Source organism: Neofelis nebulosa, chromosome 14, assembly GCF_028018385.1.
Source record: "Neofelis nebulosa isolate mNeoNeb1 chromosome 14, mNeoNeb1.pri, whole genome shotgun sequence".
NCBI classification, from domain to species: Eukaryota; Metazoa; Chordata; class Mammalia; order Carnivora; family Felidae; genus Neofelis; species Neofelis nebulosa.
In genome coordinates, this window is record NC_080795.1 from 45845533 (window position 1) to 45864478 (window position 18946).

At 37.2% G+C, this 18946-nt stretch overlaps 1 protein-coding gene across 6 annotated transcripts in view; it reads left to right on the forward strand.

Annotated features, from left to right (window-relative positions):
* The window catches only part of VPS13B (vacuolar protein sorting 13 homolog B), an 805543-nt gene that overhangs the window by 643932 nt on the left and 142665 nt on the right, over window positions 1-18946 (forward strand). For all 6 annotated transcript variants that reach the window (XM_058699592.1, XM_058699588.1, XM_058699591.1 and 3 more), the window contains 3 exons: window positions 14218-14420; window positions 17207-17414; window positions 17704-17888. In XM_058699592.1, the coding sequence (XP_058555575.1) occupies window positions 14218-14420; window positions 17207-17414; window positions 17704-17888 (596 nt within the window). The remainder of the gene's footprint in view (window positions 1-14217; window positions 14421-17206; window positions 17415-17703; window positions 17889-18946) is intronic.

Genomic DNA, 18946 nt, shown 5'->3' on the forward strand with positions numbered 1-18946 from the left:
TAAACTATGAGTTTCAAGGGACTTGATTTTTTTCTTAATTCTACTCTGCAGATGCTGGTGTAACACTGACTTAAAATAACCTAACCCATATTTCTGCTGGAGTACTTATGTTCTTCCATATGTCTTTGGTAAAAGGGCCCTAAAGTTCTGATTTTAGTAGATGTAACGCTTAGATTTTTTTTTAAGTTGGTATATAATATTGAAAAAAAAAATAACAGTGAATCTCATTTAGAGATTATATCTTATTTTCTGAAACATTTTAAGGCTGATAGTATTTCTTTTGCTATCCATTAAATCCATCCCATTCTACAGTGTGTTCTTTTAAAAAATACTCCCCTTCCCCCTACCTACACACACAACACACAATCTTTTTGCCGTTTGAAGTATGTCATTTTGGAGAAACCATAAGTATATAGCTATAAATTGTGAACGTAGTGCTGCACTTTCCACAGGCCGGGTGGGGAGTGAGCTGCAGACTTTAGCTCCCCTTGTCAGAGTAAATTATGGCTCTATTAGGGCAGCACTCCTTAGATTTTGGCAAACAAGGGTACACAATTCAGGCTGTGAAATAGCTGTCCTTTAGGCTGCCTTGCTCTTGCTCAGGGACACTTGGATTAGCAACTTCCATGTAAATAAGGAAAAGGGAAATAGGGTATGAACAAGCTAGATGGCACAGAGGGTTGGGGGAAGAGCCTAAGTGAGGCCACCGTAGTTTGCATTTTAGTCTGAACTGGGGAAAAGTTGCAAGGATCCTCCTTCCATAGGCACTTAGGGGACTTTTCATCCACAGCAGAAAGCAATGAGTTGAACCCCTTTTGGTCAAAGAGCTGTAGTTCAAATAACTTTCACTACCCCAGTCTCTGCCATCCAGATGTACTGTCTTTGTGTATAAACAAGAGTAGAGAGGAAGAAAGCATAACCACATTATCTTTCACGTACACAAATGCCTCTTCTTTTGTTCACTGAATTCAGGACCAACCAAATGCAAAGAACCTAAAGTTCCTTTTTATGTATTGAAAAGTGAAACCCAGTCATTAATTGATACAAAGTGGAGTTCCAGCTTTTCATTCCATGGTTAACTGGATCTCCTGAGGAAAATCTCTTAAGGCGTTGTCGTAGCGTTGGATGCTGCAGAAATGCAAGTAAGCCTAAGGGGAAATAAAACGTTAAATTAGATATGACTACCTAAAATAATATGTTGCAATAGCAAGCCATTTACAACACCCCAAAGACTTTTGTTACTTTTAGAAAGAAACAGCTTCTCTTTCCAATGCCTGAACAATAGGAAATGAATTCCTTGACAGTGAAAGTCAGAGGACAAACTTAGCTTTCAAGCCACCACTGAGGACTGAAGTAGGAGTACAGCTTGTAGACAGCTATACAAATCACTAACAAACCTTAATGAATATTGGGTGTGGGCATCAGGGTCCTGTCATTTTTGACACTATGTCCCAAGTAGCTTAAACCCAACACTCAAGGAAAGGTGGAGACCTCATTGGGTCTGTAACATCTGGGATTTTATTTGTCATTTTGGCATACCCCGCAAGCGCAAAAGAAAGAGTAAAAGGGGATTATCTTGACAATGAAATGAGTTACTGAATCTTGTGATAATGAAAAGCAGAAGAATTCTAATGCCTTTCTATAGTCCCTGAGGTAGAGGTGCGTTTATAGTTTTGCAGAAGTAAAACGTAGGCAGGCAGAACAGATGGCCTAGAGTCCCTGAAACATGACACCCCTCATCTCAGAACTGAGTACCACTATTAATCCTGGTCAGATTCCCTCTTATTACTTTATAACAAGGTTCAAAGTTGCTACTGATGAACTGGCGTATCCCTCTTGTTTCACTCTTAAATTACCTATATCGATTACTGATTTTTTTCAACAGAGATATTTTTCTGTATATACTGATGGACTGTTGAGACATTCAAAAGAAGTAGAATAGGAAGTTCTAAAAATTGAACAAGAAATGAGTTAGCAAAAGTAAAATTCTCACAGATTTTTTTCAATAATGTGTCATATTATTTCTCTAATATGGTGGGAAATAAAAACCCTAAATGTATAAGATACTCTCTTGGAGAGTAATTCTCTCGTCCTCTTCTTAGAAATCACATGCAGTGGAGAAGAAATCCCACCATACAAATGTTATGCTCCTTGTCAGAATCGTTACCATAGTGTATGATTAACTAGAGTTTAGGACAATCATAAGCAATATTAATATTGTTATCTTAGATCTTTTTTTCACACCCTCAAAAAGAGAGGTAAAAAATTAAGCATGTCTTCTGTTTTTTTAAAAGAAAAAACCCACTGGGAGATAAATGTTGTTCAGATGTTTACCACGGTTACTTACTCTTTTGTTTAACCAAATTATATTAATGCAGTCTTCTAGGTCTTTCTCTTGGGATACTTAAATTTTTCTGTTTTAAAAGGTGTGTGCGTTTTTTTAAATGTCTTTTAGGTGATTATTGTTCTTCGTGTACATTTTTTGTTTTAGTGCTATGCGGTTACTATAGCTGCTTTGGATTCCAGTGGGAAGCCTTTAAAATACATAGGAGAGTAACTTTAGAAATTAAGAAGATAACCACTGGGTTGAATTTCTAATGTGTTAAAACCCATCTAATAAGCAGCCACCTTCGGATGCTGAGCACTGCCATGTGCTGTGGTGTGGTGAACATGATGTACCTGCCCAGCCTTTCGTAGAGGGAGATGAGCTCATCTCAGAGAGATAACCATCTCTGACTTTTTCTTCTGATTCATCATTGACCTGAACTCCATTTGAACCTTGTTAGACAAAAAACAAGCAGAATTCCTGGCCCAAACTATAAAATATAATTAAGCCCTTTTGAAATGATGTGTAAAAGAACATTGCTGTACCCCCACTTATAACCACTACCACCACCACAACCAATAAAGTTAAATCAAGCACTGCCTGTAATGGATTAAAATAATAAATGTTCCTGGATTTCAGTGTTTGAAGTACTTGAAGAAAACAGGCTCCCAGCAACCCGGGTAGCTGAATGCAGGAGAGACATTTATTAATGACGAGTTCAAGGATTTGGCCTGTTTAAGATCATTACTTTGTGTTTACTGTGTGTTACACATCTTTTATATTTTTACGCAGCCCACATGTGTCCACATGCAATAATGAAAGCTTTTTTTCCAACAAAAGAATTGTTAATTGTGTAAATGTGGTTCTCTTGGGGAATGTGAAGTCTTCCTAGGACTCTGCTCCTTCTAATGAGAAATCCAGTACAATTATACTCTTCCAAGTATATCCACCTTCAGTCCTGTCTCGAGCTAAATTGGTCCATTTCTTCTATTGTTTTTAGTTACCAAATTCCAAACTTAATCTAGACAACTAGAAAACCGTTGGCCTTAGGTTATATATTTTACAATTGTGTCCCATTGCAGTGGACTTTTTGTATCTAAGTACTGTAGAAAAAAAAATCCTTTTTATTTCTTCTCCAAAGAGTTTTAACAAAGGTACGGTAAAGAATGATTCTCTAGTTTTAGCTACATTTTGAGATAACAAAAATGCTATCAGTTGACATAAAGATATCTCACTGCAAAGTGCTTTTAGAGAAGAAAGTTTCCAGTCTTAGCTGGTAATTAAGTCCTGGAGATCTTAATAGCTTCTCCTCTGTATCCTAATGATAGCCCCTTATAGGTCACTATTAGGTGAAATGGACAAGAACTGTCACAACCCTCAGTGCTAGAACTGTGGAAAAAGATTAGCATTAATGTCTTTCCCCCACTCCACTGAATCTGTGACAGCATTTATTTTTGCCTGTGGTCACAGCAAATTGCCCTCTCATCCACATAAGCCATGAGTAGGCTATTTGCTAGGAAAGTTTCTGGCAAAGCAACCTCGTCAGTGATGAGTGACTAAGGACACATCTTAGAGGTTCTTTTGCTCTCTGGCTGGGCTTCTCTGGACCTGTAGGCTATGTTGGCATAACATACTGAGGCCGTGAAAGACAGCTAAGGACAGGAAAAAGCACTTATTCACAACCCTATTGCCAGTTGGAAAAATGAAATTACTAAGAGCTAACTAATAGCAGTAGTTTTTATAGAGCAACCTGGTGCTGGAAGGAGGCAGACAGAATCTGAATCCTAGCCCTGCTACTTACTGGCAGTTGATCGTGGTAAAAGTTACAACACAGCTCATTTCCAAAACGAAGGCAAAAATACTTAATTCACAGGCCTCTTGAAAGGATTAGGTGAAATAATTAACTCAGAGTACCCTACACATTTCTTGGCACAAATTTATTTAATTCCTCTATAAATATTGGGTTTTTTTGTATCTTCTTTCCCTTCCTTCTCCCCACACCACAGGAATACTAAAGTCATAGATCATGAAATGTATTAGTTTAAAATTATATTAAAGATCATCCTTTTTTTTTTAATGTTTATTTACTTTTAAGAGAGAGAGAGTTCCAGCAGGGGAAGGTCAGGGAGAGAGGGAGACAGAGAATCTGAAGCAGGCTCCAGGCTCTGAGCTGTCAGCACAGAGCCTGACACGGGGCTCAAACTTAGGAGCTGTGAGATCATGACCTGAGCTGAAGTTGGACGCTCAACCAACTGAGCCACCCAGGCACCCCAAAGATCATCCTTTTCTTTATCAAGAACCCTCTTTTCCCTTTTCTCTCATAGACCTCATGATCCAAACACATTGCATTTAGGATTAGATAGCTCACGTAACTGTATCAACTTGATATGACTGTAACCAAAAAGAAAAATTTTCGTACATTCCCGAGCCTGTTTTAGATAGATCCAGGATTTCTTTCGGGCCCTTTGAAATACTGAAAATACCTCATGAACCCCCATTACTATGTGGAACTCCCTCAGGGTCAAAGAACCCTGGGTTGAGGCCCACTGAGCTAGTCCTAACTCCCTCCTTGAGTTAAGGGTGAAAGATTAAGTGATTTGCCCAAGGACATTCTGAGGTGGAATGGGGGCTATACCATGTATCCTGGCTTTCGGTCATCAGTTATACTAGTCTTAAAACACCCGAATTATGCAGATCAAGACCAATCTCTAAACCATTGTAGTAAATTATTAAGCAAGTCATTTTGCTTTCAACACTGTTTGATTAAGTTTATACCAGTTCTTCCATCCATGCAACTTACTTAAAAAAAAAAAATCACAGCAGTTTCCTCATGTAATTAAATTAACCAGCTACTGTATTCCTCTAAGAAACTTTTGAAGTATGTATTTATTGTTGTTCTTTCCTCTGGAAGAAGGTTGTCATATACTTTCCAATATGCACAGCTCTGCCAGTCTGCTGAAGAAAAAAAACAAAACAAAAAACAGAGCCACATGGTCCAATCAAGTTTTATTTTTCTAACAAACTGACACTACTGTGAAAACAGTGAGCATGGTGGCAGGTTGGAGAAGAAGGAAGAGGCAAAGTGTATCATCCATTACTCTTCGGTGTTTTTAGTTTTTTTCTAGAACCTAAGAGTTCTAAAACATTTCTCAAAAAATACTTTTCCCAGACAAAGGGCAAGTATAAATAGCCAATTCAGTAGACAGTTTCACCTTTGATGAGTGATTCCCTTTTTCTTTACGTGCAAGAAAAAAAAAATCATGTTTCTGCTTCTTGTCATTTTATTATGGCTAAAAGAAGAGGTTTGGGTTAGAGTGGGGGGTGTCAGCTTTTACTCACTGGTGAGTGACTGGGTGAGAGTACCTGGGGATTGGAAATCCCACCCAGGAGAAGTTATCAGATGGGATGGGATGCATGTTAGAAATAACCAGTTGGGCTCTTTTTTTGGTGGCTACGCTTTTTAGTAATTTTGAGAGCACCAGCATCCCTTTCAACATAAACATCAGTATCCATGTAGTTCTCTGACAACTTTGTTATGTTTTGATCCATACGTTAATCTTACTCTATATTTTAGTTTACTATATTAGTAGGTACAAATATGTAGGCATATTACAAAATAGGAGGTAATTAAGTACAATCTGATCAGCTTACATATTCTGATTAAGGGGGATAAACAAGGGGTTTTTTTCATGGTTAAAATACCCAAATGCCATTTTTATGTACTTCAGCATCATTAGTTGAAGGAACTGGAAATGAGAAGTGTCCTAATCATCTCTTTATGCACCATACTTATAAAATCTTTTTCTGGTCATCTAGTTACTTATGGTCATCTCTTTACGGATCATCTCTTTATAGATCTTTATAAATTTTTTTTCTTCCTCACCTTTTGAGGCACCCTGATGCTTCACTATTATGCAAATTGACCTATAGATGTATCTAACCCATGCTTGCTGATTTTCTAGTAGCCTTAGATTATTTCCAGCTGTATAAAAAAATACCTGGATATGTCTTGCTAGCACATGTCTTCACTGAGTATTCTTTCTCATGACACACAGAAGCATTGATTTAGACTGCGTTTTGCATAGTCAGCATGTAAAGAATAGGAGCCTTACCAAGTGTCTAGTAGAGACTGACGACGTAGGCCTGGCAGCATCTTGTAAACATTCTCCAAAACAAGTGGTTTGCATTTATTAGTCTTGTGAAGGAGTATTTGAAAGGTCATGAAACTACTTGTTCCTTGAACTAAGTTTTTACACTCAGTGAAAAGTATGTCAGGATGCGAAGCAAGCAAGATTATTTGTTTATCATACCAGTTGTTTCTGAAATTACTTCTCAGTGTTGTTACACCTCATTTAGTTTAATTAAATATCTGCCGTGGGTTTGTTAGAGCTGAAATTAAAAATACAAACACAGACTTTTGAAAGAGGCCAATGGAATAATCAGGCAGAAAAACATGCTGTTGAATGGAAGGAGGTAGAAGAGGTTATATACTGGGTCAAAATGACCTAATCACACAATCGCTCAGTGCAGTGTGGGGTCCTCAAATGGATCCTGGAACAGGAAAAGGACATGAGGGGAGAAATGTGAAATTCAAATAAGCTCTATAAATTAATAGTACTGAGGTTAATTTACTGGCTTGTGATAATTGTACTATAGTTTACATACATTTTTAACTTTAAGGGAAGCTGAGTGAACGAGATCAACTTTGCTAAAAGCCTAAAATTATTTCAAAATTAAAGGATTTTAAAAATGACCTGATAAATGATTAAGTAACTTTAATAATATTCATGCTTTCAAAGTGTAAGTGACCATTTAAAATCTAGACTTTCACAGTATATTTCTTTAATTTTTTTCTACTCTCCATACTGTTTCTGGAAATCCAGGGGAAAAATTAACAGTTCGGAAAATCTAAAGGATAACACATCAAACACCTATAGATTTACCAGCTTGGACAAATGTAAACATTTTGTCCTATTTGCAATATGTGCACAGACACGTGCACGCACACACACACAGGTGAACCGTCACAAAACCATTCAGCCTTTTCAGTGCTAAGAAGATAGCACTTTATAGTTTTTATATGCAATCATTTTGTCCAACAATGCATTAGTTCTCTAAGAAGAAGAATAGTTAGCATTCCTGAACTCAGTTTCTCTAGCCATTTATACCAGATTTAAAATGTGTAAGTATCCAGTTTACATGAGCTCTGAGTATTCTCTGTGGTCCTGGGATCATGTGTGTGGTGATATATAAGACAAGATTCACTTTATCCCAAGGAAGGTATTTAACATACTTCCTGATGAAAAAACAAAGAGGAGGGGATGGTGTCCCATAGGCTGGCTTCTCGCTGAGTGAAAGAAAGGGAAAAGGAAAATTAATAACCCTGTCATGAGTCCCAGGGATTATTTTCATATTTTGTGGTAAAAGTGTAAAGTTTGGCTTACCATTCATAAATGACCCTTTGTGAAATTCATCACCACTCTTTATTAAGTGATCATCATAATTTCTTATTACTGGTCATTTACGCCAAGATTAAAACCACTTGAACTAACATGTTTTTCTATTATTTTGTTGTAGCTTTTTTAAAATGTAGCAGGAAATGTTCAAAAGGAAACAGATTCTATTTAAAATTTTTTTTTAATGTTTATTTATTTTTGAGAGAGAGAGACAAAGACAGAGTGCGAGCAGGGGAGGGGCAGAAAGAGAGGGACACATGGAATCTGAAGCAGGCTCCAGGCTCTAGGCTCTGAGCTGTCAGCACAGAGCCTGATGTGGGGCTCGAACCCATGAGCCATGAGATCATGACCTGAGCTGAAGTTAGACACTTAAATGATGAGCCACCCAGGCGCCCCCAGAGATTCTATTTTAAACTTAAAAGCTGGTGCTTGTGGATGAACCTTTCTGTGGTACCACAAATCACTGGAACCCCTCATTGAGGAGCAAAGCCACAACAAACTGTATAGCCAGTGTAGTGGGCAAATGGGTACATGGGTATGAGTTAAATCAGCTGCATAAGCCTCAGGTATGAACCACACCTCATCTCCTTGTAGGTGTATGGCACAAAAGAACAGACAGGGACAGAAGGGACCAGGCAGGGCACATTTGTGTCTCCAGTCGTGTGTTTTCTTAATGCCTTTAGACAGTGCCTATTCTGTGTCCTCACTGCCAACATAAGCATCTTAAATTCTCAGCGCCACCTGTGTGTTTAAACAAGTCCATCATCATTGCTGGTAGACCTGATACAGAGGCAAGTACACACTGTAAAAGAATTACAAAGGTGTAAGAATAGAGTGAGGAGTAGACTAGTGAGGAAAAGAATGAAAGGGAAAAGAACAGAATGAAGAGCGACCTAGCAAGCAAATACTTGATCAGAGTGAAAGAATTGACAGCACAAAGGAGAATAAAAAGTAAAAAAACAAACAAACAAAAAAAAAGATTTGTACAATAATGGGGAAGTGTCCCATGTTTTTCAACAGTTCGCTTGCTTAACAGTCAATACTACAATGTTTTTGGTTGTTTCATCCCCTCTAGTACTTCCTGAGATCTCAGAACGTGAGGCTGTGAAATTGCTGAGGAAAAATCTGACATGAAAGAAAATTGCAAATTATTTATTTTACCTTTGTATAGCCAGTATACGGTAGATAACCAGTGAATATTTGTTGAATAATGAATGCATGCATGCATAAATATCAAGGTGGAGGTGATCCTGTATATCCAAAAACCTTACAAGTAGATAGAAGCATGGGAGTAACACTTGCTTAAGAAATTAGGCGTGGTTTTTAATACTGTCATAAGAAATTGTTCGTAAAACCATAAGAGTAAGAGAAATTCACTGGAATAAGAGATTGAGGGTGGGAGGAAAAATAGAAGACTGTGGATTACCCTTGGCAATCCCTTTAGTTAGAGAATGTATATCAGTTGGGATGCTCTGACTTATAAGGGACAGAAAACCCAACCTAAGCTGATTTCAGCAGTCTCATAGGTGAAAAGCCTGGGCCCAGTGCTGTCCTTAGTCATGGCTCCCTTAGACATGCTCCCTTAGTCAAGGGAGTCCATTAGATCTCCCTTCTGTGTTACACAGCTGCAGCCTCAGACCCCACACGGTGGCTGCCAGCAGCTCAGGCACCTTCATTTTGTTAACTTCAAAACCAGGGAGCAAGAGGAAAGGTTACTTTCCTGAAAGTATTATTAGTGTATCTCATTGATTTTCATTGAAATCCATGCTCAGCCCTGAGCCAAATCAAACTCCAGAGAGTATCAAACATGAAAATCAAAAAGTATGGCAAGTTTCCAGCTCTACTAGCCTACATTCTGGAAAAGCAGTCCTAGATTCTGCTATTGCTGAACTAAAGCTACTCCTGCCTCAACTGCAAGGTCTCTGTATCTCAGGCACATGGTTGCCTCCCACCTCCTCGCTGCTCACCTGAGTCTGACTGGCTTTCTTTTTCCCCTTATTGCAGGCTCCCAAACATTGGCCTGACCATTGGCTTCCGACTTCTGGGCCATTTTCCTGAGGTTACAGTCCCTACCTTTATCTCTGTTCTCCCGAGAATTCTAAGTATCCTATTCTCCCTACCCAAGCAAAAAAGAATAGGATTTGTAGGACAGCAGTGAGGTATTCATGTGTTTAAGCTGTCAACATTTCGATATTTGTTTGTAATAATTCAAGTTCAGAATTTTTCTCACATCCTTCCTCACCCCAGTCAATAAATACTTCTAATCGTATAACTTAGGGGAATTAAGAAGAACCTTCCATCAATCCTACTTAAGTTCTTCTTTGAGAAGAGATAGGCACTTTCTGAGGAATATACATAAGATATGATGATGCAGATTTTGTCATCCCAGTACTAGATATTTTAGGCAAAACCTCAGCAACTAATTTAGACAGTACAATAGCAGTATTTTGAAGTAGTTCCTACATAGTAGAAATATCTAGTAAGATCCAAATTCTGTTTAAATTAAGTTCTACAGAGATTTTTATCATATGCTTAAAAATACCTGTGTATAAGTGAAAGCTGTTATAGAGTGAGAAAAGTAATCTCATTCATCTATACACTCCAGACAAAATGTCAAGCCCATTCTTAACGAGACTCCTAGAGGTAAATATTAGCCCTTTCTTTTGATAGTCTTTTCTTTGGTAATTACCTTTGCTCCCATGAAGTTGTCCTTTATGTCTGTCTTAGTTCTTTTTCTTTGATTTTGACCACGTCAAAGTGATATTTTAGGAATGATTAGAAATAACATATTAGAAGAGGTACTTGGCAGGTTTTGTCACTCTCATAGGAAGAGATACAAATAAGCAAAAGAAGAAGGCTAGAAACCACTCTGTGGTGCTGGATTAGAACCAGAGGTATCAATGTGAATTCATGATTTTTAATATATTTTCTGGTGGATAGATAGATACAGAAAAATATATGTGTGTGTAAACATGGCTGATACACACACACACACACACGCTTCTTAGCCCTCTCTGCTCAGACAGCCTGGAAGCAGTGATACCCTAGTAGCAATGAGCATACCTACCACCCAGATTTTGTTTTCTAGATACCATTCTTCAGCAAAAGAAACCCAGGCTCTTTGGAGAAATGGAGGTTGCCAGAGATGAGATAGGAAAAATATAAGATAATCCTAAAACATCATAGATGGCCAGAAAATTTAAAAGTTCTCAAAAAATGATGGGAGTGTATCAAAAGGACACAGGACCCAACTTGAAGGAGTTCTCAATGCCCAAAGCTGGTTCAATTTAGGCAACAAAGTAAATGATAGTATTAGATTATAACTCATAACATAAAATAAATACCTATGAGTCCATACGCATACAAATAAATAATTGAATTAATAAATGGGGTAGAAGGGACAGTTCTTTTTACCACAGAATGCTAATTAATAAATGTAGAAGAATAAGAAAAATTGGAAATCAACATTATCACATACCACAGTAATAATCATTGCATGTAAGAGCCATCAATGGATGCTAAAACATGAGTGGGTAAAAGTTTGATGTAAAAGAGGATACATTCATGGTCTTCCTGTATCTCCCCAAGATATTTGTTATTTTCAAATGGAAAAATAGCAACATTACAGTGACAAAACCTGGCAGACACCACTTTAGCCATGTGATCAGAGTTAATATTGCCAATAGTAAAACATCAACATCACTCCAATATGTTACACAGAGAAGGGCATCACTTCTCTGGGATTCTTGCCAAAAACATAACTTAATTCTAATGAGAAAACATCACATAAACTCAAATTGAGAGACATTCTGCAAGTAATTGACCTGGGCTATTCAAGAGCATCAGGGTCATTAAAGACAAAGAAGGCTGGAGGATCAGTCACAGATTAAAGGAGACTAAGGAGACTTGGCAGCTAAATTCAGTGGGGATCTTAGTTGGCATCCTGAGCCATAAAAAGGACATTAGTGAGGAAAATGGGAAAATTTACATAAGATCTGTAGATTACTTAATAGTATGATATCAGTGTTCATTTCTTATTTCAGTATTTCTGCTATGGTTACACAGCTGGATGAGGAGTATATGGGAACTCTATATTTTTGCAACTTTTAGGTGATTCTAACATCACTTCAAAATAAAAAGTTTTGTGTGATTTCTTTTAGAGGAGGGGGACTTGGAATGGATGGTTTCTTTTTTTTTTTAATGTTTATTTATTTTTGAGAGACAGACAGAGTATGAGCAGGGGAGGTGCAGAGAGAGAAGGAGACACAGAATCCGAAGCAAGCTCCAGGCTCTGAGCTGTCAGCACAGAGCCCGACGCAGGGCTTGAACTCACAAACTGTGAGATCATGACCTGAGCCAAAGTTGGACACCCAAGTGAGTGAGCCACCCAGGCGCCCCTGGAATGGATGGCTTCTAAGGCTTCCTCCACTCGGCCTTATTATTCTAGGACACAGTGATGCAAAATGAAGAATGGCAGAAATTTCGGCACTTTTCTGTTCTGTCAATTAAGAAATATGTTGAGACAGATGAAAGTAGGATCAGATTGTAAACTGACAACTCAGTTTGGTGGGATATATCCTGAAGAGCTACTGTTGTTCCTAGCACTATACTGAGTACGATGGTCTTTGCCTCCGGGATGGTCAGTGTACCGGAGCTTGAATATGATGTGGTCTTCCCTGTTAATCACTTAGCTTACCAAAGTCTCTCTTCCTAGATGTTTTAAAATAATGGAGATGGATTAGAATGATATAGAAATTAAGTCTTGAAATAAGAGAACAAGAGCCCCCAAAGTGGACCCTGAGATTTTTTTAATCTGGGGGTCTGACAAGGCAATGAGAAACATTCAATAAGATAAGCAACTTAGAAGGCCTTTGGAATTAAACATTTTGTGTATGAGGAACCAATAGAATATTCACATTAAGATTACTGTGAGATAATTGGATATTTCACTCTAGGGCAGAATGGAGATACATATATTTGGGAATAAAGAGAAATGTAATTCTGGCATTCCCTTAATACTATTTGCCAGATGATTGTACTGAATCAAGCCTATACTTTCATAATCCCGTTATGACAAATTTCTCAGTAATAAATTGGTATGTTTCATTTAGCAGATATTTACTGTTAAGAAGTAAATATTTCAGCAAATGTCAGGAAGTTACGACATGAGTTCTAAACTCCCATCAATGGAGATGATTTTTGATTCTTGGGTATTTGGGGGCCTGTTTCTTTTTTCTTTTTTTTTTTTTTTTTAATTTTCTGTGTCATTTTTTCTTTAAGTGAGGTGTAGCAGTGAATCAAGAAAATTGTGTCAATGAAATGGAAGTCTTAGTGCCAGAATATAGTGGAAAAATTTAAGAAATTGACTTTTACCATCCTAATTGTTAACAAAAGTTTTAGCCCTAACTTATGTGGGTGTGATGTCTTCCATGGAAGATTAGAAGTTCTGTATCTTATTTCTGCAGTAGGAGCATACAACCTATATGAAGTTTTCAAGTCTCCACAGAATTGGAAAGTCAATGTGGGCACTGTACTTTGAAACGTGTATACTGTGGGCCGAAGGTGTTTTTTAATCTTTCATCTCTTTTAAGGATCAAATATCATTAGAAAAATAAGCCATGGGCATTACAAACGTGGTCTGGTGAAATTCAATATTCACAATGACAATTCAGAATATGAGCTCCTTGGGGGAAAGTTAACCCACCACTCTAACTTTGCATCCAAATATCTTAAAGTGTGCCATTGGTTTTATGAAAAGGTTTTGATCTACACTTCTAGTTTAAGTTCAAAAGAAAACCTACATTTTAAAGTGTATTCTTTTTCTGAGTCTATTGACTTTGAACTATAGCATATAGTTTTTCTCATAAATCTAACCTGCCACTATCTGTTTTTAAGACTTTGTAAACTTCAAGTGGTTATGATGTGTGAAGTTTGGATTAAACTAAAATTTTTAGAAAACACATGTTATATATTTTGATTGTTTTGAATTTTAACATGGGCCAGTCAAAAGCTTGAGTGTCTAGCAAAGTAATATACTATACTCTATTACTGTAAGAAATCACAGAAAATTGCCCTTTCCCATCGTGTTAACAATAGACCAATGAAGCAGCTGTTCTTATTCTTAATGTAGTTGTTTGAAAAACTTGAACAATTTAATGAAAATGTCTCTACTCATAAAACTTAAAATGCTCACACATGGAAAAAGTCATAATGTTTTGGCAAATATCTTTTTGTTAGGAATGTGAATGAGGTATACCTGCTTCATAACTAGAATTCTGTATAAGTGGTATAAAAATGTGGGGAGAGGCCAACTGAAAAAGAAGACTTTGACAAAGGATGAAGGAAAGCTCTTTAAAAATGTAGATAGTTCTTGCTCAAACATATTTTTTTGACAAGGAATAATTATAATATATACCCCTCTCTTGTTTTCTCTAGGTGTAATTCTTGGGTCATCATTTCTACTCAGCATAAATGATTTTCTGCTTAAAACAAGTCTCAGAGAAAGAAATCGGATTCTGATAGGACCATGCTGTGCTACTGTCAGTCTGGAAGCTAAATGGTGTAAACACAGTGGCAATCCAGGCCCAGAACAGTCCACACCAAAAATATCCATTGATTTAAGAGGAGGTCTGCTACAGGTCTGTGGGGATTGGCCACATTTTCCTCCTAAGTTTTCAACTAGCCTTTGTTCATTTGTTTTGTTTTTGTTTTTGTTTTGAGAGAGAACACATGTAAGTGGGGGAAAGGGGAAGAGGGAGAGAGAATCTTAAGCAAGCCCTGTGCAGGGCTAGATCTTAGAACCGTGAGGTCATGACCTGAGCCAGAATTAAGAGTTGGACGCTTAACAGACTGAGCCAACAGTCTGGGCCAACCAGGCGTCCCCACCTTTGTTCATTTTTTGAACTGTTACACTAAATTTTCGTATGGTGAAGAAGAGTATTATCAGATTGATTTCTCATTAAGGTTTTTTAACAGCTTTATTGAGATACAACTCACATACCATACAATTCACCTAATTAGAGTGTATGATTCAGTGGTTTTCTAGCATATTCCCAAAGGTGTGTGATCATCACTACAATCCATGGTAAAACATTTTTACACACACACACCCTCACAACCCTGTACCCATTAGCATTCATTCCCCATTACCCTCTAATCTCCTCTCTAGGTCTAGACTACTAATCCATTTTCTGTGTCTACGTATCTGACTGTTCTAGACAATTCATGTAAGTGGAGTCAGACAATATGTGATCTTTTGTGACTGGCTTCTTTCACTCCATTCCTTTTTATGGACCAAATAACATTCCATTTTATGGACATACCACATTTTATTTATCCATTCATCAGCTGATGGATATTTGGGTTCTTTCCACTTCAGGCTATTATTATGAATGATGCTGCTAGGAACATTTGTGTACAAGTTTTTGTGTGAACATATGTTTTCTTTTCTGTTGGATATGTTACTAGGAGTAGAATTGCTGGGCCATTAAACTTTTTCTGATTATAGACTTTTCTAATTACAAAAGAGTCAACTTGTTTCCAGCACAGTGTCATCAGCAATATGTAAGAACCATTTGCTAATCAGGTTCCTTAGATATTATAAACACCTGATGATTAATACTTGACATACATTCAATTGCAGTTTTTTAAGCATTTGATTTACAGCCACGTATGGCCTGTGTGAGGGTATTCAACTCATTCCTTGGTAACTTTCTATTTGGTTAGATGTGAATGTATTCTTTTTTTTTTTTTTTAATTTTTTAATGTTTATTTATTTTTGAGACAGAGAGAGAGCATGAGTGGGGGAGGGTCAGAGAGAGAGGAAGACACAGAATCTGAAACAGGCTCCAGGCTCTGAGCAGTCAGCACAGAGCCTGACGCGGGGCTTGAACTCACGGACTGTGAGATCATGACCTGAGCCGAAGTCGGACGCCCAACCGACTGAGCCACCCAGGCGCCCCGTGAATGTATTCTTTATACGATTTCATGTCCCCTGAGTTTGACATAAATCCAAATATCTTGAGAAATCCATAATTACAGAAAATGGAAATGACTAATTTGTTAATAATGGAGACATATTATATATGAACTTCTTGTTTTCATCTAAAAGTTGTATTGCCTCAACTCTTTCACCAGTTTTCTTACTGACATGGAGCTAGATGTGGAAAGATCCTAATAACTTTTTGCTTAGTATTGCTCTGGAGATTTTGGGCATCCATCAGAAACCTTCATGTATTTAACAATAAGCATGTATTAACATAAGTTAATAACAATATTAACTATATTGTCATTTTCCCAAGACAGCAAAGTAACTCCACATTAAAATCAACAATAAGACAAAAATATAGTATATCATCTCTACATTAGAAAGTTGCTCTCTCAACAATTTAAAGCCTAGAGTGTAGTGTTCAGTTCCCTAGCTCGACTTCCCACTTATTTCTATTTTTCAGTATCCAATAAAACTAACATTGATGAGAACAAAAGTAGACTTAGTATCATATCTCTTGCCTTCATTTCTGATGCCTTAATTCCAGAAAGCAGGACCTAAACTTAGGAAACTTACCCACAGGTATAGGGTTATTTTTTTCCTACTTTATATATTTTTTCATGTTAAACTGGTTCTCTTAGAAATAATGGTTGTATTGCCTTTATCTAATATCTTCAGAAAAATAGAACAGTGTTGACATTTTGAGTCCTCTGACATTAATCACTGCTACCCACTGGTCACACTTCTGTTATATACTAATACTCTTCACATGCAGAAAAAGAGAATTTCATCCTCTTTATTACAGGAAACACCAAGGCCTTTGTTCTAAAACTCTACTCTACCTCCTATATGGTTAATTCTCAGGGGTTGTGGAATACTATATGTTGGCACATTCTCAGTAAACACAGAAGTTGGGAGCCTTCTGAGTTCAGGTGCACTGAGCACCTTCCCTCTCTTTTTCTCTGACAAGTAAAACTGCAAAGAAAGGAACCCTCTAATTAAGATGTGTTTATTTAATCTCATGACAAAATGTAGGAAGCTATTCCACAAGGTTTTTATTATTACTTTATTAACATTTCGGCCTAGATCTTCAGTGCCTTCTCTCGGACCGCAATAGATATTGTTTTCTCTCTTAGCTAAGTTAACTCATAAAAATGACCTTGCATTAACATAGTTTCTTTGGTAATTCAGCACTGAAAATTGATGGATATTCACACAATATATGATGTAATTGATTTCTTGTTTTTATATATTTACTCAGGTAATAGAATTTCATCCTGTAGGTCAATGACTTCTTAGAAATTATAGTTTAGTTATTGTCAATAATTAAATTGAGCATAATGATGTCCCGCATTAATTCAAGTATGATTGTGCCTAATTATCCTCATGAAATGTTTGTATTTAAAAGCCACTAATTTTTTCATATGATTTTTAAAGGTTTTCTGGGGTCAAGAACATTTGAATTGTTTAGTTCTTCTACATGAATTACTCAACGGATACCTTCACGCGGAGCGAAATATTGCAGTGCACGTTCCTGAAGCAGTGCCACAAATGCCCTCTCCTATAGAAAAGAACCAGATGTTTAAAAGTGAACAGAGTTCAGATGACCTACGGACAGGCCTATTCCAGTATATACGAGATGCTGGTAAGTAGCAACAGCTTCATTATGAGGGAGAGTTTTAACTGCACATTCACTGAGTAACACATCAAGATCACTGGAAAAGTACATTAATACCTGCAGTACAAGAACAGTACATTACCACTCATTCTCTTAAGGGAAAATTCTTAATTTGTTCCTGTCTCAAACCACATAAAAATGTAAAACTGATCAACCAGCCTTTTATATTCTTGTATCTTCCTAATTTTCTCTTTCTGTAAGAAATCCACATGTTCCCTTCCAAAAGCATACAAATAATTATCTTTTCACTTAACAGAACCTTTAAAAATGCCTGGTGTCTATGAAGTCTTGTTTTACAATGAAACCGAAGATAGCCCAGGGATGATGTTATGGAGATATCCGGAACCAAGAGTGCTCACCCTTGTACGGATAACTCCCGTGCCCTTCAACACCACAGAGGATCCAGATATTAGCACAGCAGACCTTGGCGATATGCTACAGGTGGGTTGTGACTATTCATTTTTAAATAAAAGCAGTGGAAAAGTACTGATTAGGTACTAGGAAAAAAAGATTAGAGCATACCTATTTTTTCCATCAGTAGCATCAGGGAAATACACAATATATGTATGTATGTACGTATGTACATACATATACACACATATATATATGTACACATATAGATTTAGAAATTTTAGAAATTTTAAAATAGGGAATAATGTAATTCAGATTTATGATACATGCCAATTTTGGGAGCTCTCAATTCCACTTTTAGCCCTTTTGTAGGTAGGTTATGTTACATAGTCTAACTGTAACAGGACAAGTGTCATTCAATTCAACACACATTTTTTAAATACCTACTGTGTGCTCACAGTCTTAAGCATTTCTAGAACTGCTTTATGAAATAAAATATGTCCACATAAGGCCAGAATGGATGACTCAGTTTTCATCTTCATTTCCAGAGCTAGTCTTAGGTTTCAGGTAGGCTGGTAGGAAAACTGTCTAACCAGTGATCCTATTCCATATGATTTTGTGAAAATTTGTTGCTTGTCAGTTCTCTAAGTTTAATATAAATGTCACTGTGGATATCACTACATTATCATTCTACTTATTAATATCCTACAGATCTGCATTTCTCCAAAAATTTGTTTTCCTCTTAGTTTTCCACCTGTTACTAGATCACACAACCGTCTACTCAGAGCAGTGAGTCTCTCTATTTCCTTCACTCCCCACATCTAATTCATCAACAAGTCCTTTCAGTTCTGCCTCCAAAATAGGTCCCTATTCCATCTACTTCTCTTTTTTTACTGGTACAACTCTAGTCCAGGCTACCACCTTTCTGTTCCCTGCTACAGTAGCTTCCTAATTGGTTTCAATGATTCCATTCTTGACTCCCTGTAATGCATTTTCCATACAGCAGCTAAAGTGATCTTTTTAAAATGTAGATCAGGTCACATCGGCCCCCTAAACCTGTTGGTGCCTTCCTCTGCTTCTTAGAACAAAATTGAACCATCTTGCTATAACCTGTAAGGACCTCTGATCTGTGCCCTGTCCACCTCTCT